The sequence below is a fragment of the Papio anubis genome, chromosome 13 (genome assembly GCF_008728515.1).
Source record: "Papio anubis isolate 15944 chromosome 13, Panubis1.0, whole genome shotgun sequence".
Taxonomy (NCBI): Eukaryota; Metazoa; Chordata; class Mammalia; order Primates; family Cercopithecidae; genus Papio; species Papio anubis.
Genome location: NC_044988.1, coordinates 21,102,504 through 21,126,893, shown reverse-complemented (window position 1 = coordinate 21,126,893; position 24,390 = coordinate 21,102,504). Strand labels below are relative to the sequence as shown.

General features: G+C 42.9%; 1 protein-coding gene and 1 pseudogene across 2 annotated transcripts in view; one reads left to right on the top strand and one right to left on the bottom strand.

The window, feature by feature from the left end:
- PCSK5 (proprotein convertase subtilisin/kexin type 5) overlaps positions 1 to 24,390 on the top strand; it is a 464,397-nt gene that overhangs the window by 386,978 nt on the left and 53,029 nt on the right. For both annotated transcript variants that reach the window (XM_031654136.1, XM_021927555.2), the window contains exons 25-27: positions 16,680 to 16,722; positions 19,727 to 19,863; positions 21,122 to 21,322. In XM_031654136.1, coding sequence (XP_031509996.1) covers positions 16,680 to 16,722; positions 19,727 to 19,863; positions 21,122 to 21,322 — 381 coding nt within the window. The remainder of the gene's footprint in view (positions 1 to 16,679; positions 16,723 to 19,726; positions 19,864 to 21,121; positions 21,323 to 24,390) is intronic.
- LOC103878426 lies at positions 10,548 to 15,782 on the bottom strand (annotated as a pseudogene).

Here is a 24,390-nt window from a genome sequence, read left to right as displayed (position 1 = left end):
TCTTTTCTTTTTACCTATCTTTGAGTTTACCTAATTCTTTTTCTGCTATGCCTAATCCACTGTTTAATCTATCCACTGAGCTTTAGATTCTAATTTTTATGTCTTTCACTTATAGAAGTTATATGTAGTTGTTTTACAAACCACTTGGTTATTTTATATTTTCAAGATGTTCTTTTTATTTCTTTAAAAATTTTAAATATTTGTTATTTTATATTTTGTACCAGATACTTTCAAGATCTGTAGTCTCTATGGGTTTGATTCTGGTGTTATTTCTGCTGACTTTCTCTCATGGTGACTGATTTCCTTATGCGGCTTATGTTTTTAAACTGTGACCATTTTCCTCGAAAATTTACCCATGAAAATATTTTAAGGTCTGGGTTAAAGACTATATTTTTTAAGAGAAGATTTGCATTTCCTTCTATCATTTGCCTTAAGGCATTACTTACCTGGAACTACTTGAAATTGAATTTTCCTTTTGAGATGTTCCAGAACACACAGATAACATGAATTATGACTATAAACCTATGTGAGATCTGGCTTAGGGTTACACATTCTCAGAGGAGGTTTTTTGTTGTTTTATTTTGTTGTATCTACTTGTCTTAGTCCATTTGTATTGCTATAAAAGAATACCTGAGGCCGGGAAATGTAGAAAGAATAGAGGTTTATCTGGCTCATGCTTCTGCAGGCTGTACAAGAGCATAGCTCCAGCATCTGCTTCTAGTGAGGGCTCCAGGCTGCTTCCACTTATGGTGGAAGGGGGAGAAAGCAAGGGGAGGGGAGGCACCAGGCTCTTTTGAACAAGCAGCTCTCATAGGAATTCTCACGGGAAGTAGTAAAGCAAGAACTCACTCATTCCCAAGAGGGCAGCACCACCCTTGCATGAAGGATCCACCCACAGGAGCCACCTCCCATTAGGCCCCACCTCTAACATTGGAGATAAAAAATATTTATCCTTTTTTAAAATATATTGTTTTTAGACCTATATGAATGGGAGGAGTTAAAATTTTAGCATGAGGTTTGGAGGGTCAAATAGCACTACTGAATGTTAAGGATGAGACCGAGATAATTTTTTCCTATCTCTTCCTCCTGAAAGTTTATTTTTCATCCATCCTTCACTAAGACTGCAATCCTTGGGTTCCTATTCCAGCCCTGCATTTTATCTGACAGCCCTTACTATAATAAGAATGCTCTGAATTTGCCCATTAAGCAAGATAAATAAAAGCCTATTTTTTGTTTGTTTGCTTCTTCGTTATTTTTGTTTGTTTGTTTGTTTTTGTTTTTGTTTTTACAGATGGCGTCTCTTTCTGTCACCGCTGGAGTACAGTGGCATGACCTTGGCTCACTGCAACCTCCGCCTCTCGGGTTCAAGTGATTCTCCTGCCTCAGCCTCCTGAGTAGCTGGGATTACAGGCACCTACCACCACACCTGGGTAATTTTTATATTTTTAGTAGAGATGGGGTTTCACCATGTTGGCCTGGCTGGTCTCAAACTCCTGACCTCAAGTGATCCACCTGCCTCAGCCTCCTAAAGTGCTGGGATTATAGGTGTTAGCCACTGTGCCCGGCTGATACAATCCTAATTAAGTGGGAAGAGAGAAGAGAAAGAATCATAACTTGGCTTCTTTCAGCCTGAAAAAATATCTCTGTGGTACACTAGAGTAGAGGTTTCTCCTTTCTATCATTCATCACACTGTGGTTTCTCTCTAATTAGCTTTGTTAATTACTGTCCCTTTGCCAGGTTGCAAATTCCTTGAGGTAGGGACTGCCTTTCTCATCTGCATATACTCTTTATAGTATCCAAAGCCATGGATGGACTGTAGTGTGGGATCAACTAAGTGTTTATTACTTCTAAGTCCACTTCACTGCTGGGTGCTCCTCTTCTCCCATCCACCCAGGTGCTTGGGCAAGGCCAGGGAGTAATCCCATTCCCTCACTGCACACATCTTATCATTTAATATTCTCAATTTTATTTCTTTACTTTCTCTCAAATCTGAGTTTTCCTGTTACTGTACCCACAGTCTTAGTTTATCCCTAATCATTTCTCCTCTAGTATATTCCAAAAAAAAAAAAAGTTTCTTGAGTATGTTACATAGAATTTAGTTGAGCAAGATTTAATGGACGTATGTGTTTCTGCAGTTAAATAAGCCATTACCACACAGTAGACACAGTCATCATTTTAAGTAAGTCAGATCACATAGGTCATTTTTACTGAAGCTTCTCATGTCTCCCCATTACTCTTAGATTAGAATGTAAACCTCTTATCCTGGCCTATGAGATCCTATATGATCTTGTTCTGCCTACGACCCTGGCATCACTTCCTGACTCTCTCCCTTTCTCTCCATCTCTTCCAGCCCCACCAGCCTTCTTGATGTTCCTTGAAGGGGACAAGCTTTCCCTGGCCTCTGTCTGGAACACCTGCCCTCAGAACCTCCCATGCTAGCTCTTTGTTATCATTCGAGTCTCTACTCAAATGTCAATTCTTGAAAGACACCGCCTCACTAGCCCATCTAAATTAGGGCCTCTCCTCTCCACCCCAGTCTCATCACTCTCTAACCCTTTATCTGAATGTATGTACTTACTTAGGTGTTTTCTTCACCCAATGCATATTTCTGGAGCATCCGCTATATACCAGCAATTCTTGGTACTAGAGATATAGGAAAACAAAACAGAACAACCTGTCTTCATGAAACTTGCGTTTTAGTGTTTGCTTCATGCATTTATTGAACAACAATTTATGCTTTGTTTTCATTCTAATAATTATCTAGGCTGGGTGCAGTGGCTCACGCTTGTAATCTCAGCATCTTGGGAGGCCAAGGTGGGTGGATCACCTGAGGTCAGGAGTTCGAGACCAACCTGGCCAACATGGTGAAACTCTGTCTCTACGAAAAATACAAAAAAATTAGTGGGTGTGATGGCGCACACCTGTAGTCCCAGCTACTCAGGAGTCTAAGGCAGGAGAATCGCTTGAATCTGGGAGCCGGAGGCTGCAGTGAGGTCATGTCACTGTACTCCAGCCTGGGCGACAGAGTGAGGCTCCGTCTCAAAATAAATAATAATAATAATCTAATTTTTTCTTTTTGTTATGTCTTCCCCCAAAAGAATGAAGGCTTCAGAATAAATGAATATGTGAATGACTGTACAGCATTAGTGAGCCATCCCTATAGGAATTGCTGCATATTTTCATCCAGCACTTCTACCTGCTAGTCAGTCTACAGAAGCATGGAAATCCACAAACAGTTTGCCTATTATGATATTCCCTTGCTGGAATTAGAGAACTTGATTTTAAAGACTAGAGTCCAATAGAAGACTGAGCCCTCTTTAGCCAGCATTTGTAGACAATAATTTCGATTATTTATTCCAGTCTCTTCTACCACCATGTCCCTCCAGGGAGTTGTGCCCCACTGTCAGCCACACCATTTGCATTACTGCCAATTCAAACATTTATTCATTATCCCTGGGCACCGATGAGGACAACATGATTGAAAATCACTAGCAAACCCTCAACCAAATACTTTGTATCCCAGCACCATTGAACCTTCCAGAAAAATCAGCTTTGGCAAAACTGTCAGAGGATCCATTTTGTATTCGAGTGTTAATTACTTGAGGCAATTCTAAGTGCAAGACCTATTTGAATTATGTACTTTTTAGTGTTATTTGGAGCTTATAATTAGTTGCACTCTTTGGGAATATAAATGTTTTACCCAGTTCATTATCTTCGGGTAGACTGAAAAATGTCAGTGACTCTCCTGCAAATTTGCACAGCGTTGTTCAGTAAGTAAGTATATATTTACCCTGGGAGAATATGCATTATTGACAATTTACTTAATTATCTCTCAAAACAATTCAAGTATTGGCTGCTTCTCATGCTGTCTTTCTCCTCAAAGGGAGCAGTAGGACATCTCAGCAGGGCTGGACATTCTGCTGCTGTTTCAACAAGGCTGCGGGTGCTCATCTAGGGACTTGTTTAAGAATGCTTGGCCCCAGTGAAAGCCACAAGTCTCGGGAGAGCCAAGAATAACCCCATCTCCTATTCATTGGCCTCCTTTGCAGAATTGTATCAGAAAAACAATTCGTTTTAAAAGTGAATCTTTTTCAAGGAGATTATACAAACATCTGCCACCGTTTTAGCCACACCCCGTGGAAGAACATCAGTCCCGTCCTGATGGTGTAGAATTAGGAAATGCCAGGAGACAAAATGGGAAGATGAGAAAATAGGACCGGGCAGGAAAGAAAGGAACAAAAAAATAAAGAGCTTAGCCAAATGACAAGCTCCCACGGGGGAGATCTGTGGGAGGATGTTGTTTTCAAACACATGACCCAAAAGATGTCTAGAATCAGGACCTGAGCTTTTTTTTTTTTCTTCTTAATAACATTTTTGTTTTAATCAATTTATTTTTAAAGCAAGGAAACATATATGTATACGTAAAACAAAGACTATTGTTAATATTTTAGCATTTTGCCTTCTGATTTTCGATAAAGTCATCTCTGTGTATCTATCTATCTATCTATCTATCTATCTGTCTATCTATCTATCTATCTATCTATCTATCTATCTATCTATCTATCCATCCATCCATCCACACAGGTAGGTATCTACCTACCATATACATAGATATGGATTATCATCCTTTTTTACATAGCCTGTCATGAAATGTTTCTGTGTCATTAAATGCACTTGAGAAACAAAATTTCAATGTCTGTCTATTAGCCTATCTTATATAAATGAACAGGCATATCTCGTTTTACTGCATTTCACTTTATTGTACATTGCACATATTGCATTTTTTACAAATTACACGTTTGTGGCAACCCTGCCACAAGCCCGTCTATACCACTTCTCCAACAGTACATCCTCACTTTGTGTCTCTGTGTCACATTTTTGTCATTCTCACAATGTTTTGAACTTTTCATCATTATTGTATCTGTTATGGTGATCACAGTGATCAGTGATCAATTATAATTGTTTTGGGGCACCATGAACCCCACCATGTGAGATGGAACTTAATTGACAAATGTGTGTGTTGTACCTTTTCCACTGACTGGGCATTTCCCCATATCTCTTCCTCTCATCAGACCTTCCCTGAGATATAACAATATTGAAATTAGGCCAGTTAATACTTTTACAGTGGCATCTACATGCTCAAATGAAAAGTTGCAAGTCTCTCATTTTAAATCAAAAGCTTAAAATTGATTAAGCTTAGTGAGGAAGGCAAGTCAAAAACAAAGATGGGGCTGGGCACAAAGGGTCACGCCTGTAATCCCAGCACTTTGGGAGGCCGAGGTAAGAGGATCACTTGAGCCCAGGAGTTAGAGACCAGCCTGGGCAACATGGTGAAATCCCGTCTCTACTGAAAATACAACAATTAGCCAGATGTGGTAGTCTGTAGTCCCAGCTACATGGTGAGCTGAGGTGGGAGGATTGCTTGATCCCAGCAGTACGAGGCTGCAGTAAGCCATGATCATACCACTGCACTCCAGCCTGAGTGACAGAGCCAGACTCTGTCTCAAAAAAACAATAACCAAACAAAAAGATAGGCTGAAATCTAGGTCTCTTGAACCAAACAGCGAAGTTGTGAATGCAAAGCAAAAGTTTTTGAAGGAAATTAAAAGTGCTACTCTAGTGAGTACACAAATGATAAAAAAGAGAAACAGCCTTAGTGCTGATATGGAGAAAGTTTTTGTGGTCTGGATAGAAAATCAAACCAGCCACAACATTTCCTTAAGCCAAAGCCTAAACCAGAGCAAGGACCTAACTCTCTTTAATTTTATGTAAGCTGAGAGAGGTAAGGAAGCTACAGAAGAACTGTTGGAAGCTACCAGAGGTTGGTTCATGAGGCTTGAGGAAACAAGCTATCTCCATAACATAAAAGTGCAAGGTGAAGCAGCAAGTAATGATGCAGAAGCTGCTGCAAACTGTTCAGCTAAGATCATTGATGGAGGTTGCTATACCAAACAATAGATATCCGGTTTAGGTGGAACAGCCTCCCAATGGGAAAACATGCCATCTAGGACTTTCATAGCTAGAGAGGAGAAGTCAATGCCTGGCTTCAAAGTCTCAAAGGACAGGCTGACTCTTTTATTAGGGACTAATGCAGCTGGTGTCACTTAAAGTCAGTGTTCACTTATCATTCTGAAAATCCTAGGCCCTTAAGAATTATGCCAAATCTATTCTGCCTGTGGTCCATAAATGAAACATGGCTGGGGGCAGCACATCTGTTTGCAGAATGGTTACTGAATATTTTAAGCCCATGGTGGAGACCTACTGCTCAGACAAAAAGATTTTTCAAACTATTGCTGCTCATTGACAATGTACCTGGTCACCTAAGAGTTCCGATGGAGATGTACAAGGAGATTAGTGTTGTTTTCATATCTGCTAACAGGACATTCTGCAGCCCATGGATTGAAGAGTAATTTCAAATTTCAAATCTTATTATTATTTTGAAACAGGGTCTCACTCTGTCACCCAGGCTGGAGTACAGTGGCACGCTCTTGGCTCACTGCAACCTCCGCCTCCTGGGCTCAGCAATTTCCCCACCTCAGCCTCCTGGGTTTCTAGAACTACAGGTGTATGTCACCACACCAGGCTAATTTTCATATTTTTTATAGAGATGGGTTTTGCCATGTCACCCAGGCTGGTCTTGAACTCCTGAACTCCAGTAATCCAATCACCTCAGCCTCCCAAAGTGCTGGGATTATAGGCATGTGCCATTGTGCCTGGCCTAAGTCTTATTGAGAAAGACATTGTGTATGGCAATAGCTGCCATAGTGATTCCTCTAATGTATCTGGGCATTGTAAATTGAAACCTCCTGGAAAGGATTCACCATTCTTTTCTTTCTTTCCCCACCTCCCCCCAACTCTGTTGCCCAGGCTGCAGTACACCATTCTCCTCCCCTCCCCTCCCCTCCCCTCCCCTCTCCTCTCCTCTCCTCTCTTTTCTCTCTGTTGCCCAGACTGGAGCACAGTGGTGTGATCATAGCTCACTGCAGCCTCAAACTCCTGGGCTCAAGTGATCCTCCCACCTCATCCTTCTAATTAGCTAGGACTACAGGTGTATGCCACTGTGCCTGACCAATTTTTTATTTTATTTTATTTTATTTATTTATTTGAGACAGGATTTTGCTGTCATCCAGGCTGGAATGCAGTGGTGCGATCTTGACTCACTGCAGCCTCGACCTCCGAGGCTCAAGTGATCCTCCCACCTCAGCCACCTGGGCAGCTGCGACTACAGGCACATGCCAATACGCCCAGTTAATATCTCTTTTTTGTAGAAACAGAGTTTCCCTATGTTGCCCAGGCTGATCTCAAACTCCTGGGCTCAAGTGATCCTCCCATCTCTGCCTCCCAAAGGGCTGAGATTACAGGCATGAACCACTGCACCCATCTTATGTTTTTATAATTTCAACTTTTATTTTGATTCAGTGGGTACATGTGCAAATTTATTACGTGGGTATGCTGTGTGATGCTGAGGTTTGGGGTATGAATGATCCCGTCACCTGGGTAGTGAGCATAGTACCCAATAGTTTTTCAGCCATTACCCCTCTCCCACGATAGTCCCCAGTGTCTGTTCTCATCTTCCTGTCCACGGGATTCACCATTCTTGATATCATTTGTGACTCACGGGAGGAGGTCAAGATAGTAACATTAACAGTTTGGAAGAAGTTGATTCTAACCCTCATGAATGACTGAGAGGGTAGCAAGACTTCAGAGGAGGAAGTGACTGCAGAGGTGGTGGAAATGGCAAGAAAACTAGAATTAGAAGTGGAACCCGAAGATGTGACTGAATTGCTACAATCTCATGATGAAACTTGAACAGACGAGAAATTGGTTCTTATGGTAGAGCAAAGAAAGTGGTTTTTTTGAGATGGAAACTTCTCCTGGTGAAGATGCTGTGAACATCGTTGAAATGAGAACAAACGATTTAGAATATCACATAAATTGAGTTGATGAAGTAGCAGCAGAATTTGAGAGGATTGACTCGCATTTTGAAAGAAGTTCTGCTGTGGGTAAAATGCTTTCAAACAGCATCACATGCTACAGAGAAATCTTTCGTGTAAAGGAGGGTCAATCAATGTGGCAAACTTCATTGTTTCAAAAAATTGCCACAGCCACCCCAACCTTTAGAAACCACCACTCTGATCAGTCAAGCAGCCATCAGTATCGAGGCAAGACCCTCCACCAGCAAAAAGATCTGAATGCTCAGATGATCATTAGCATTTTTTAGCTATAAAGTATTTCCTAATTAAAGTGTGTACATTTTTTAGACATAATGCTATTGCTTACTTAATAGACTACAGTATAGTGTATTACTTTTACATGCACTGGGAAACAATAGAGTTTGTGTGACCTGCTTTATTGTAACATTTGCTTCATTGAGGTGGTCTGGAACCGAAACCATAATATCTCTGAGGCATGCCTGTACTATACCATTTTAAATATATTCCCAACAGATGAACTTTCAGGTTGTTTTTTTAATCAAGGCATAATCATTGATTATTTTCATCTAGAAAGTTTGCTCTAGGGAATAAATTTATGTACTAAAGCTACAGAAGGTGGTGAAGAGGTGGAAAAAGTGGAATCTAATCGTATTATTAAAACATTTTCATTCACATCTATATTTCCACTTGTCTCCTGATGCAAAAATGCTAGGTAAACAATTTAATCAGAATCAAATAGTCCATCTATAAAGAAGGGCTGGAAGCCAAGAGCAGGGGATTCCTCATGTACATGCAACTGAGTGACCCCGTCAGAGAGCTATTTCTTCTGGTTACAATCTTAAGGAACAAAACTCAACATATTTTGACAAGGTTAAATATGAATTTATTAGCTCAGATGTAGCATTTGTTTAGGTGTGGCCTGGGTCACTGGTCTCCAGAAAGAGGTAGGCAAAATAATTCATTTAAGCTGAAAAAATGAAAAAACAAAAAAATAGAACTTATGTTGATGATTTTTATGTTATCCTCTTAAATCTTAAATTTTCTGCTCTAGCACATCTTTTTAATCTATGTGAAATATTCACTGATATGGTTTGGCTGTGTCCCCACCCAAATCTCATCTCGAATTGTGGCTCCCATAATCTCCACATGTCACGGGAGGGACCCAGTGGGAGGTAATTGAATCACGGGGGCAGGTTTTTCCCTGTGCTATTCTCATAATAGTGAATAAGTTTCATGAGATCTGATGGTTTTATAAAGGGCAGATCCCCCACACACGCTCTCTTGCCTGCCGCCACATAAGATGTGCCTTTGCTCCTACTTCATCTTCCACCATGATTGTGAGGCCTCCCCAGCCATATGGAACTGTGAGTCCATTAAACCTCTTTTTTCTTTTTCTTTTATTTTCTTTTTTTTTTTTTTTTTTTTTGAGATGGAGTTTCACTCTTCTTGCCCAGGCTGGAGTGCAATGGCGCGATCTCGGCTCACTGCAACCTCCGCCTCCCGGGTTCAAGTGATTCTCCTGCCTCAACCTCTCAAGTAGCTGGGATTACAGGCATACGCCAGCATGCCCAGCTAATTTTGTATTTTTAGTAGAGATGGGGTTTCTCCATGTTGGTCAGGCTGGTCTCAAACTCCCGACCTCAGGTGATCCACTGGCCTTAGCCTCCCAAAGTGCTGGGATTATGGGCGTGAGCCACTGCACCTGGCCAAACCTCTTCTTTTAAATTACCCAGTCTCAGGTATTTCTCCATAGCAGTATGAAAATGCACTAATACATTCATTCACTGGTACATAATAAATAATAATGAATAATAATTTATACACACACGTATGTCAGCATGCAAGTGGAGGGTGAGCATAATGTGTATAAATGTTATATTTTCTAACATACCAATTTTTTAAGCCAATGAGTGATTAATCAAGACAGTATGGAGCTTAGAACTTTAGATTTCTGTTGTTGATGGAGGTTGGAGGGTAACTGGGGCTGGAAGTTCTATGAAGTATGGCTGGAGCATGACTTTGGTCTGATACTTGGCCTAGTGTGGGAGATAGTGGCCAAGCTGAATCCTGGGAAGGTAAATGGAGCCCCTAGTTTGGTAGAGCATAAGATATAGATGATTGGACCAGAGAAGGTGACTGGGCAAAAAGGTTGAGATTGTCTGGGAGAAGCAAGTATCCAGGATATGCTAAACTACAATCAAATGGGTAATGTTTTATGGAACATTTGCAGATGTAGCCTAAGAGAGTCAAAGTGGAAGGAACCTAAGGAGTCTAGAACACTTGAGAAGAGAGTGAGAGAGGTGAGAGCCTAGCAGTCTCCCAAGAGCACATATTTGCCATGCCCATTCGTCTATCATCCTAGCCAGTAACCTAGTAGGTTCTTGCAGTAACAGGACACAGGGCAGATAGGTTTCAATAGCGAGTGGTAGGGGTGAGTCTGGCTCGCATGGGGTATGAATGAAAGTCCTAGAAGCTTGAATGAGATAGCCAAAGATAAGATAGGAGCACCCTAAAATTACCCACCCCACCAGTTTTGCAGAGGGTGGATTGTGCCTAAACAAAGTATCTACTTCATGGCCAATTGTGGCAGATATAGACATTCTATGATAAAAGGCTACCCTGAAGACATTGAGTTTCTTCTGTCTCCCCCAAAAGAGAAATAAACATGCGACAAGAGTATTAAAATTAGGATAAAAACCAAGTTAGAAGCATTTTAGCTAGTATGTTCCTTTTTTTGACTGGAATACAAAGACATTTCATTTTGGTTTTTTTTTTTAGATAGTGACTATTCAATTTCTTTGGTAATAAATGAGAAAAAGAAGAGGAAAGAAAAGATCTGGGCTGTGATGGGTACTGGTTTCTATTTGTCTTTCTCATAATGTGAATTTAAAACAGTTAAATCACACTTATGCCACTATGAAAATTAGTACTAGTAACCTTTTTGTAGATTATAAAATACAGTATACCCAGTGGACAGAAACATGTTCAAAAGGTTTTTTTTCCTGCAGGTCAACTTTTCCCCCCATAAACACAGACGAAGTGAACATATGATTGGGTTGGTAATTCTGTTGTATATTGCAATTCGCCCAGCTTCTTGTCATGCACAGAAATGAAGAAGACAGGCATTAGATTTTATTTGTCATGCGATATTAGTAGCCAGATGTTTTAGTGGCAGCTTATTTGAGGTCCATCCGTCCTTTGAATATGCATAAAAAAGCATGGCCATTGTTTCTCACCTGCCCACATCTGAACACATTCAGATACCATGGAAACCACAAAGGAAGAAAAAAAAAATACTTATTCCAAGATTCATTGATTGGGATGTTTAAATGTCCTTTCTTTCATACAGCCACGGTGTGATAATGTGCTAGGGCCTGCTGTGCTTTCTGGCATGAGCTCCATCTCTGAGGGTCCCGAGAAAGACAGTGGATTGATCCTGGAGTCCTCTTGAAAGGGGAAGGTGGTTCCATTGAGTGGAATATGCGTGGCCCAAATCCTGGAGGTAGGGGCAGAGCAATAGTAAGGATGAGGACAGGGCAATAGCAGCTGAACATGGCCAGGCAATGTTCACCACAGCTGTAGGAGCACTTGGAGGTAGGTTGAAGTCATGGCAGATGCATCTGCTGCTGCAGAAGGAGGAAGAGCTCCTGGCAGTACTGCAATCGGCTCTATCTGCATCCCCAGGTCTGGGGTTCTGTCATTTTCCTTTCCTCTGGCTGCCTGGGATCTTCCCGATTTTACACTTAGTCTGCAGCCATTGATGATGAACTTATTAAAGGACTTCTCTGCAGCTACTTGTGCAGCCTGCCCTGTGGAAACCTGGATGAATGCACACCGTTGTCTCTGCACAACAGGGATTGTCCAGATCTCTCTAAATAGGTAGAGATTATTTCTTAAGATCTGTCTCAGTAATGGTATCACCCGGATCACCAACTAGCGTGGGGATAGTCTTGTCCTCTGGGAGTTCCGGATGAGGCATGGTTGAAGCCTACAATAGAAGCTTATCTGCTACAGGGTCATTGACTGTATAATATTGGTCTTTAATATCTGATCAGCAAGGGAATCATGTGGACCTGTAGGCTTCTCATGTCTCTATCAAAACTCCTCTCCTCTCTCACCTTTCCCTCCACCCAGAAGGAGCAAATGTGGGGCTTATTCCTTAGGTAATAAGGTATGGTCCAGGCCAGTTTGTCCAGCATGTCACTGGTGGATGTGGCTTTCCCCCCAGCAGGCCAACTGGCCATCTTCCATTCGAGTTAGAAATCCCTCTCTCCACATTCTGCATGTAGTACTCTTCTCTGATATCTGACTTTGGCGTATCATCTTTTAAAGACAACTCAGCATCACAAACCTGGGTGGGCAGGCCATGCTCCAGGTCTAAGGGGCAGGTCTGACAGACATACTTCAGTCTTCTGCAGATTCGACACACTTTATTTTTCTTGAAATGCATGTGGGCCCCAGGGCACCAGCAAAACATTGTGAATGGCCTGGCACAGATTTCACATTTTTCTCATGCTTTTCTTTGGTCACTCAGATATACGGGTTTCCTCTAAGACATGTCTGATATGGAATAGAGAATTATGCATCTTCCCAGTGTTTCCTGTTTAAGGTGTTGAAACCAAGACAGGTCACCATCTTGAGGGGGTCTTGAGGTAGTGGTAGGTTTTATGTGGGACAGAGAACCACCATGATCCTGTCAAGCCCAGCTCTTCTTTGTTCCCCTGTTCTTGAGGCTCCGGGCCATTGCCCTTGACAGTATATGATTCTCCGTTCTTGACTCAATGTGAAACTCGCTTCTCAGGAATCCCCATTCTTGGAGAAAACTCTGGATTTCCTGGTCTCTCCAAGGACTGGGCTGTAATACCAGGGCTTTGGTAGCCTGAGGCAGGAGGATTGCTTGAGGTCAGGAGTTCAAAACCACCTGGGCAACACAGTGAGACCCCATCTTAAATTCCACGCTTTTCTGCTAGAATACTGAGACACATAACCTGGAAGCTGGAAGTCCAGTTTCTTCACAAGTATCTTTATCCAGTGACAAAATAACTTCCCTGTAATCACAGCACTTTGGGAAGCCAAAGCAGAAGGATCACTTGGGATCAGGAGTTTGATACCAGCCTGGATACCATAGGGAGACCTGGTCTCTTTGGACAGCCAGTATGGCCAGGGCGGCCAGTCTCACCCTGTAATTGTGACATTGCATCTTCATGAGATGCCAGCTTGCTGACTTGGGCTGACATTTTCTTTCTCACAGAGCAGCAGGAGGCCAGGACCCTCTCACAGTCTGCATGAGGTTGCCATGGTTATGCTCACCCTCCACTTGTATGTATCCTGAATTATGGGACACCAAGTTCATGTAAACCATAAAAATAAATTCTTCTCTAGACATTCAAGTTTAAAATATCTCCTTCCCAATACATCTTATAGGTACGATGTGCACAGCTCCCACTGTGGCCCTCATCCATCCAAATTCAATGGTGAAGGTGATTGGTGTTACTGAGAACAAAATAAAATGGCATAGAATGTAAATTGGCTGCTGAAGGTGATGTTGAAGCAGGAGGCAATTTCTCCATGGGACAGTGAGTTCATGATGAGTGACAGTACGGATGATCCCACTGTGTCACAGTGGGAAGGTGACACAGGGCATCATGAAGAGCTCTCAAGATAGAGTGGACATTGTAGTCCTGCCCAACCCACCCCATACAAATGAAACAATAAAAATGAGTTTTCTCGAGACAGAAAGACGGCATCCCCATCCTGACAAGGCATCTGCTCGCATGCTCTCCTTAGGAGGGACAATGAGCAGCTGGAAGCCAGCCACTGCTTCTGAAGGCTTTTTTCCAAATGTGTGAGGCTGTCTCTGAATTCTGACTGAACTTTCCCTATCTCTCCCTAAAATATGCTCTCTCAGCTCAAAAGTTTGACAAGATCAAATCACCCGAGCTATTTAAACATCCTTCTTTGGATAACACCTTCCAAGACAGCTAACAATTGTAGCTTGTTTAGACTCCCTTTCCATTCCCCTTACCACACACATACACACACACGCACACACACACACACTAGAAACCAGGAAAATTCATCTTTCTCCTTAAGCCACCCCTCCTCACCATCTAAATGCCAAGCTGACTTAGAGTCAACTTCTAGATTTGGGATTGTTACCTTCTTCCTTAAACTCATAACAGCAGCCTCTCAGTGGTCAAGCTAAATCCATTTAGCTTATGTCTGACTTGTGGATCTTCTGGGGTGGAAAACATTTTTTAAATAATTCTCATTCTTTAGAACAACTGGTAATAATGAGAAAAACTAATGGACATTCATAAACTGTTATAAGACACAGTTCCTGTTCTATGCATTATTCATTTATGCAAACAGTTGTAAAGGTACCAAATTCGCTGCGCAACTGGGCTGGAAAAGTCCCTGAACTCAAGATTGCATTGGTATGCACATTTCTGAGGCTTGGTTCTGTTTAACATTTTCATCAGTGACCTGCTTAAAGGAGCAGAGAGCAAGCTCATTAAGTTCCTAGATGGGAGGGATGACCAGAACATTAAAGAACAGGATTAGAATTTCCCCAGCCCTTGCCAAATTAGCAAAACTGTTAGAGTCAAATATGTTCATCAGGGAGGCAGAGTAAAGTAAGCTGCCCCAATGCAAGCTTAGTGGTAGGAAGTTATTTAGAAACTGAAAAGAATATGGATGCAAAAATAGACTCGTAATGGAAAATGAACTAGTCCAGGGGAACCACTGGTGTTGGGGCCTCTGCATGCACTTACAACGGGTTCAGATCCCCAGTCTATGAACTGGCCTTCCCCAAGATTTCTAAGAATGCCAGGGAGCTTTTCTTTCTCATGGTCACCTCTAGCTTCAGTTCCTGGTTCCACCTAATTAGCCTGGTTTTTGGTTCATTTCACTGTCCTGTCTTAGTCACCGTATTACAAACCATGTTGACCCAGATATTAAAAACCATTTCCCGCCCATGAGCAGATAACAGCTTCCTGCAGAAGGGCCCTTCTATCTCTTTGGCTGTCTTGGCTCTTGTTCAACTCTTCCAATTAAAACTTCTACCCCAAGGAGCTTAACAAGGTAGTTTCCCAAATATAGATGGTTCTTTTGCTAAGAGGAACTCTGAAACCAGCTGTTAAGACAACTACAGCACCTGTGTCCCCTAGCAGAGATGAGCATGACCAAGTCACGAGCTGATAGTGCTATAGTCAGGGGATGGCAAATTCTGTGAAGTGGCAGGGAGTAAATATCTTTGGTCTCTTGCAATTACTCAACTCTAGTTATATAGAATGAAAGCATTCTTACACAATACAAATAAATAGATGGCAAGGTCAAGGTCCTGGGGCGGGCCACAATTGCCAACTCTTGCTAGGCTCAACTTCAGAAACTGTGACTTTCTGGAAGTCTTAACAACCATCTTGTCCAACCAGCTCATTTTATACCAGCAGAAACCAGGACCCAGAAAGTAGAGTGACATTTGTGCATGTTCACAACACAATTAAGCCTGAGTTGAAACTTCAAACAGGAAGCTCAATTTCCAGGCCAGCGCTCTTTCCACTGCACCATCATCAAGCTATTTCCCGAAGTTTCTGCAGATCCCTGCTTTAATTAGCAGAGCCTTTGCTAGAAATTTTCCCACTTAACATTTGGTGCAATGCCTTAGTTGTGTTATGTGTAGTACACAGTAATATCATTTGGTAGCCTCCCTAGGACCTAAGATGAATGTGTGACTAAAGATTTGGATGAGGTTGCGTCTACCTCTTAAGGGCAGTCTGAGAAAACCAGAAGAGGGCAGAACAGATTAGAAAGGAATGCTATGCACAAAGTTCAAATGATATAGTTTTATTTTGTTAATTAAAGGTGACATAAAATTTTCACATACCAAGAGGAACATTTTAAAGAGGAGCAGTTGCCTTTCATCTCCTATTAAAATAAAAAGAGCAAGACTGGAGGGTAGGTTAGATCACAGAAAGAACCTGCCAGTGATAGCTCTATTACGTGCAAGAACTGCAGGCCAGAGGAAGTCATAGAATTCTCTTTATAGCCAGATCTGAGAGTTGCATCTCTTGGGAAGTGTTAGGAGGGAGAGAAATAGACTGAGATGATGACTCTGAAAATCCTTTCTCTCTTTAAGTCCCCTGAACGCTGCAGGAGAGAACCCTTCTGTGAGCCAGAAGGGACGCATTGAATCATTACTCTTAATGAGACCAGGACAATTTTTTTAAGAAGGTTGTGAAGGGCATAACATGAAGTGGATACTTGGGAAAAATAATTGTGTAGATTTCAAAGGAGCGCCCCAAATGATGCTCACTTCCATTGGCAAGATTCTGGGGTAACTGATGGAAAACCCTCTATTCAGGGTCAGAAGCTTGTAGCCCTTTCCAAATATTTGTGTGTGGACTTGCTTGATCCCCCTATCTCTTAGAGGCCAGGAGGTTCTTAATGTGGATGGTCATTGATCTTTAATTTGAAGACCCAGTAGCTTGAGCCTATTCCTCCTTGAAAGTAGGGCCAAGTGTTTATAAGAACTCTTATTACCTTTGATAAAGATAAATCCTAGTGTACATCTTGTTGCTAATTAAAAATGGTGCAATCTGTTCACATATTATTTCTGGACAGTACATTTCATGCAACTATCCCACAGGATTGTTTATCTCAAGCCACAACTTTTCCAGAGCCTATTTTTCCAAATGACAAATTCCTCATAATTATTATTTTTTATTGTTTTAATTTTTTTCCAGATGATCCAGGAACGTGCACATCTTGCGCTACGGGGTATTACAGGTAAGTCTGGCCTTCCTTTTCATGGCACTAACTTTTCTGCAGTTTAAGCATTACTGACTTAATCCTCAATCCAGTGATTAAAGCAAAGTGGCCCTGTAGCCTGAAGCAACTCTGTCCTGTCAGGCTATTAATGAGCAATTCTTGGATTTAGCAATAAGAGCCCAGCTGTTTCCTTGCCTCGAAAGGAGGCCATCTCTTTCTTGATCCTGGAAGTCATCCAGCCTGACACTGGTGTCTAGGAATCCTGCCATGGGTTACCAAGATTCAGATCTTGCTGTTCATGGACAGACCTTAATAATATACCTAGTCCCAAGTAAGCTGTTTGCAAACGTCTGCATGGATACCTTGTCCTTAACCAGAGCGAAGGCGCCAGGGCGAAGCCAGGTGCTATAGTAGCTCAATCATCCCCTAGGTAACGACAGACACAGACCACTAGGTTAGATGAAACAGAGGTAACCATCACTGCCAACACACTCTAATAATCCACAAAATCAAAAATGGCATGTTAAAATATCACCTCCTCTTCCTAGTCTAGCCTCCCTTCCAGCACACACTGTTGACTGTCCTAGAAGGAAAACTAAAGAGAAAGGAGCTGCAAAGGAAAGGAAGGCCCTGGGTAATGCACAGGCTGCATAATCCCTCCCTGTCCTCCTAAGAACTCAGAAGTTTTGTGATATACAAACTCCCACAACTATTTCATCTCTCCATCATTTTATCGAGATTGTCAGAGACACAAGGAGGATGTTAATCTCCTGAAGAGAAAACTGAAGCTCAGAGAGGGACAAGGTTTTACTCAGGTTGCACACAGCTAGTGACAGGTCTGCATTTGGAACATTTGGACTTTGGCAGGTCACCTCCTCTTGTCACCACATTGCCTTTTCCCTCCATCCATGGAATCGGACAAAGCAATATGGTGACAAGAGGAGGTGACCCACCTGTCCAAAGACAAATACTCTTGAAATGTGGTAATAGGGAGGAAGAAGTGAAAGGAGTGAGGAGGATGGGAAAGAAAAGGAAGACCAACAAGCTAAAACATACTAAAAATGATCAGTTAACCTTATCAGTTCTTAGCCTTCTGGTTTTAATCTAACTTTTCCAGAATAGCCTGCCATTCTGTACATTGACTATGTCTCACATCACTGCACTCTTGACCCACTTTGTTTTTTTGTTGTTGTTTGTTTTTTGGTTTGTTTTTTAGACAGAGTCTCACTCTGTGGCCCAGGCTGGAGTGCAGTGGCAAGATCTCAGCTCACTGCAACCTCTGCCTCCCAAGTTCAAACAATTCTTGTGCCTCAGCCTCCCTAGTAGCTGGGATTACAGGCACACACCACCACGCCCAGCTAGTTTTTGTATTTTTAGTAGAGATAGCATTCCGCCATGTTGGCCAGGCTCTGTTAAACTTTGTTAAACACCCTCTGTTAAACTTTGGAGCCAAACCTGGCCGCCTCTCCAGTTCACCACTAACTCGCTAATGAGCATGTTTCATAAAACCCTCTGAAAAACAAATACCCTGAAAGAACATGCTCCAGTATCACCAAGGGTACAACATGAGATATTTATTTCGAGAAACAAACATATCTAATCTTTGAAAACATTGAGCAATTTTGAATACAGCTAGTGAAATGCTATACAACAGAGGTTGTTGCCAGCCATGTTGGCTCGCGTCTGTAATCCCAACACTTTGGGAGGCCGAGGTGGGTGGATCACCTGAGGCCAGGAGTTTGGGACCAGCCTAGTCAACATGGGGAAACCCCATCTCTACTAAAAATACAAAAATTAGCTGAGTATGGTGGTGCGCATGTGTAATCCCAGCTACTCAGGAGGCTGAGGCAGGAGAATCGCTTGAACCCAGGAGGTGGAGGAGGTTGCAGTGAGCCAAGATCACACCATTGCACTCCAGCCTCTGTGACAGGGAGACTTAGTCTCAAAAAAAAAAAAAAAAAAAAGAAGTTGTTAAAGAAGATATGCAAAGGTTTCCCCTGATATCATGCTGATGCTTTGAAATTCATCAAAGGCAGGGGTCGATTTCAGTCCACTCCCCCTTCAGGTAAGCCTGCAATTCAGTGAAGTCTGAATTACAACATTTTTACTGTATCATGAGAATAACAGATAACATACATAAAAATATTTATAAATAAAAGCTAAGCTGCTTCGCTACTATTGTTAATAATCTGGTTACAGACATTTTAGTAAGCTGCTTGGGCTTGACACCAAGCTATTTCAGGCCTCGGTGCCAGTTGCTATGTGACAAATCACACAAGCAACCTTTTCACACAGACTTTGGTTAAAATCCCAGTCCCAACATTAGCTAGCTGTGTGATTTTGAGCGCTTAACCTTGAGCTCCAGTTCCCTTACCTAGAAATTAAAGATACATGATATCTACCACACGAGATTTGTGGAGATTTAGATGAGCTAATACTTGACACATAATCAGTACTCTATAAATAAGTATCAGTACCCCTTCCTTCTCCCCAGCCTTCTCCCAGCTGCCCTGATAAAGAGTCCTTGGAGGTCCAGAAGGAGGTGGTTAGTGACTTGGGTTGACGGGGGCACAACAGACCAAACCTGAAATTCAATTACTCACTCCTGCTGAAAACGCTGCATGGGCTGGGCGTGGTGGCTCATGCCTGTAATTCCAACACTTTGGGAGGCAGAGCTGGACGGATCACTTGAAGTCAGGAGTTTGAGACCAGCCTGGCCAACACGGCCAAACCCCCTCTCTAGAAAAAAAATACAAAAATTAACCAGGCATGGTGGTGTGCACCTGTAATCCCAGCTACTCGGGAGGCTGAGGCAAGAGAATCACTTGAACCCGGCAGACCAAGGTTGCAGGGAGCCGAGATCAACCACTGCACTCCAGCCTGGGCAACAAGAGCAAAACTCCATCTCAAACAAAACGAAACAAAAAACTCTGCATAGATATATATAAGCAGATTAAATTATGGTGGTGAAGAGTAATACATCAACGTATGTCATGCAAGAAATGATGTCTTCTTCCTCTAGGTTTGATCAGCATTGTTATAAAACCTGTCCTGAGAAGACCTACAGTGAGGAACTGGAATGCAAGGCATGCGACAGTAACTGTGGCAGCTGTGACCAGAATGGGTGTTACTGGTGTGAAGAGGGCTTCTTTCTCTTGGGTAAGTTAGAAAATGGTACCATCCGAGGTGAGAACCAGGCACTGGAGCTCCACCCAGTTGGGGCCGCAGGAGCACACATGTGATTAGTTTCAGAGTCTGTGTGTGCTGGCACCTCTGGCCCAAGGAGAAATTTTAATTTGGTTTAGAAATAAACATTAGCTGAACCACTTCCTTCTGCTTTTATTACTGAAGCATGGGTCCTGTTCCACTAATTAATCTCACATATCTCCAAGCTGATGGAAACAAGGCTGAATTGGATGGAGATAGAGAGTGGGTAGCTGAAGATAAATGTTTTGGTATTGAAGTCACCTGGCATATTAAGAGCTCTGACCCTTGTCTTGAGATTTAATCCATCTCATATATCTCTGTGCACTGTAAGAAATTAACAAGATCCCTTGCCTTAGGTTTTGGTCACTGACTGATGGAAATGGATAGTTAGGAAAGAAATACAGTGTGAATCTTGCAGCTGAAGAGATAATAGCCCAATGCACTTGAGTGTTTGGGGGAGAAAGAATGAGAAAGACAGCCCACAATGTTCTTCAGTGTTTCTCTACACAGAGATTTATTTTATTTGTAGTTTTTCAAGGCCTCAAGGATTCTGTAGTCAATGCTCTTAACCCTTTAATGGCCAATGTAAATTCCCAGTTGAAAGAGGACTTAGGTAAAGTGTTGGGTTTTTTTTTTTTTTAGATGGAGTCTTGCTCTTGTCACCCAGGTTGGAGTGCAGTGGTGCAATCTCAGCTCACTGCACCCTCTGTTGGCCAGGCTGGTCTCGAACACCCGACCTCAGGTGATCTGCCAACCTCAACCTCCCAAAGTGCTGGGATTACAAGCATGGGCCACCTTGCCCAGTCTGAATTTATTAAAACACATTTCTTGGTTGAAATAAGCTAAAGCCATCTTGGTTTCTTTAAAAACAAATGAAAAGCCTGGACAGAGTGGCCTGGCCAACATGGTGAAACCCCATCTCTACTACAAATATATAAATTAGCCGTGTGTGGTGACACACACCTGTAGTCCTTCCTATTCAGGAGGCTGAGGCAGGAGAATGGCTTGAATATGGGAGATGGAGGATGTAGTGAGCCAAGATCATGCCACTGCACTCTAGCCTGGGCAACAGAGAGATACTCCATCTCAAAAATAACAATAAAAACAAATGCAAAGAAAAAGGTCCCTAAAATTTCCTCCAGCCTCTTTAGAACTTGGCCTTGCAAAGATCACCAAAGCCTTCATGCTTTCTCTCTGTGTTCTCACATAGGTGGCAGTTGTGTGAGGAAATGTGGCCCTGGATTCTATGGTGACCAAGAAATGGGAGAATGTGAGCCCTGCCACCGAGAGTGTGAAACCTGCACAGGCCCTGGTCATGACGAGTGCAGCAGCTGCCAGGAAGGACTGCAGCCGCTGCATGGGGTGTGCGTGCGTGCCACCCAGACCCAGGAGGAGGGCAAATTCTGGAATGGTATGTGCCTCCCAAAAAGAGATCACAGGGGTCTAGCTGCCTACTCTGCTTCCTTCCTTCTATAACTCTGGTTTTTTGAACTATCCAGGAGAGAAAGGCTGTGCAGAAAAACAAGAGTTTGGAGTGAGAATCAAGTTGGGGTCGTTCCTGAGTCTCTCTGATGCTTGTAGCAGGAGTAGGTAGGAAGCTGAGGTTGGTGTTCAGCCAGCAGAGAGAGCCCAAAGGGCAAATTTATGATTGGTCCACCCGCTTGAGTTTCTACCTAGGTGAAGCAGGCCCAGAAGCAACTGAAGAGAGTCACGGAGGGAAATGGCCCCGGTATCATTTTTCTCTGAAATTTCAGAGTCACTTCCATCACAGGCAGGTCCTATGTCCTTATTACATGTCCTTTTTATAGTAAAGGAAAATTTTACCTGTAGGGTAGGCTTTTCCAATTAGACAAGGAAGGACTGCTCGAACATATTAGAATTTATGCTAAAAACAGATGGTCTCCATGGCTGCGTTATTAGAGCTCACCATCATTCAAGCTTGCCTTTAAAAGTTACTCTCCCCAGTTGCAGACAGGGAAAGCATGAAGCTTCTTGAGGAGGGAGGAGAGGAGACAGGTGTGGGAGCTTGGAATCCAACAGCAAAGCCCTGCAGGTGCGCATTCCTCCCTGCGTCTTTACAACACGCCTCCTCACACCTGAGCCTCAGTTACAGGCTTCCTTGCAAGGTAATTACAAATTTTCAGCGACCCCTCCGTGTCCGAGGTTGTTACAAAACAAAATCCTCTTCCTGCTGGAAAAATCTGACTCCTGTTCTATGCAGAGACAGTCACAAAAACAGGAGCTGCTCTTCATTTGATTTCGAGGCAACAATTGGTTTAAAGGGTCAATTTGGTGCAGAGGCAATGGCAGCCGGAGAGACGGCTGTACAGGAGGAGTGTGCTAAGGGCTCGAGGGAGTGACAGCTCTGTGGTTTATGCTGGGCTGGAGAGGAGGCCTGTCCATGGCTGCTGTCTACTACAGCAGTTTTACACATGTGACTTCAAGGAAGAGCAGCTCAGAGACCGTGAAAAACCCGGCAGCCAAAGGCCACAGAGAACGTGGGCCCTCTTTCAGAGACATAGCTGAGAAGATGATTCAATCCAGATTGGGATATCTTCTGTGAGTTATAGCTGAAGCAAAATGCTGAAAATGAGTTTGTCTGGCATTCAGGCATTTAAGAGGCAGCGCACGCCAAAAGGAAAATGGTCTGGTGCTGTGTTTCTCGCTGAACATCTGTATTTTATCTGGCGTCCAGATGATGACACGGTCCAGGGAGCCAAGAGTTAGAGCAGGCTTGATTCCCCAAATGATTCCACGTCCCTTCAACTGGACTACGCATTTTGCAGGCAGAAACCAGGCTTCAGTGGTTCCCTTTTGTCGAAGCACCACACCCACCCCTCCGCATTTTCTACTATTGCAATGTAATGTTTCTGAAGAGAGGGAGGAATTAGTGTATTTGGGGATTTTTCACTAACAGGGGATTGGGGACAGAGATGGGAGTGTTTCTCATGGCTGGACAAAAACAATCAAATCAATGACAGAGCTGTACTTTCTCATTCCTGTGACCTATGAAATAAGACATGCAGACCATTAACACAGAGAAATAGCCATTTATTCACTAAGCACGGTAAAGCCATAGCTCAGCTTCCCCCAGCATAGTGTAAGCAGTGAAATGGAGAGTAAATGGGAAATGCATTCCATAAAGTCCTGGGAGTATTTGAGCCAATGCCTACGACCTTCTCCTGACTTCTTTTTCTTAAAAAACAGGATCGAGAGTGTAATAGGAGAGTAGAGGGTTCCAGAGAACAAGCACTAATTAGCCACACCTTTAAGATGATGGAAAGCAGACTGCAGTCATCCTGGGTCAAATCAGAGGAAACCCAGGCAAAGTACAGAGTGTTTTTGAGAGGATATAGCTGTCTAGGTAGTACCAGAAAGTTTTTCTGTTCTGTTTTAGGTTTTGTTTTATTTTGTTTTTCAAACTCGGATTCAGATTCAGGTAGGAGAGGTAAGATGACGCACACTTCAATCCATTTCTTCACCCATGCTGCTCCCCAGTGGAAACAGTAAGATCCTGTTTGCATCTGAAGACTACAACCCAGGAGGATCTATCAGCATAGGCTGGGAAAACACCCTTAAAATAAAAGCCCAGCTAGAGTTCCCTGAACTCCTCTTTTAATAAGGTGGCTAATCAGGATGAGAATGACTACAGTGAGAGAGCCATCATTCTTTGCCAACTACCAGCAAAGTGGGCATACCTCCCACCTAGTTCAAGGATGCAGATTCCTCCACCTATCAGACAGTGCCTGACAAATCCTCCAGCCGAGACTAAGTCATCAAAGATGGTGCTCAACTCTCTGTTTTTTCAGCCACCAAAAAGTCACTGCACAAATGTAGAGATCATCCCCAGACCCTCTGTCTGGGGATGTATACTGTGACAATTATTTAGTGTCCCTAAATGGCAGGAATAAAACCAATATTCAAGGCCAGACATGGTGGCTCACGACTATAATCCCAGCACTTTGGGAGGCCGAGGCAGGCAGATCTCTTGAGATCAGGAATTCAAGACCAACCTGGCCAACACGGCAAAACCACATCTCTACTAAAAATGCAAAAAATATTAGCTGGGCATGGTGGTGCTGGGCATGGTGGTGGGTGCCTGTAATCCCAGCTACTCGGGAGGCTGAGGTGCGAGAATCACTTGAACCTGGGAGGTGGAGGTTGCAGTGAGCTGAGATTGTGCCACGGCACTCCAGCCTGGGCAACAGAGAGAGACTCTGTCAAAAAACAAAAAAAAAACAATATAATATTCAACAGGCTGCAAACGGCCTCAGCGGTGACTCAAGCATCACACAACCTTGGTGGAAAGGTTCAGGTATGGCAGACCACGGGCTTTGAAGGAAGATGATGGCTTCAGCTGGTTTCCTGAAGCCATTGTTGGGAATGGAAAGAGTTTCCTCTGTTACTGTTAAACCATTTGGATTTTCTTAAGTGGTTTCCCCTGGTAGTGCTGGAAAGTCCTAGGAGTAATTTCTGCAC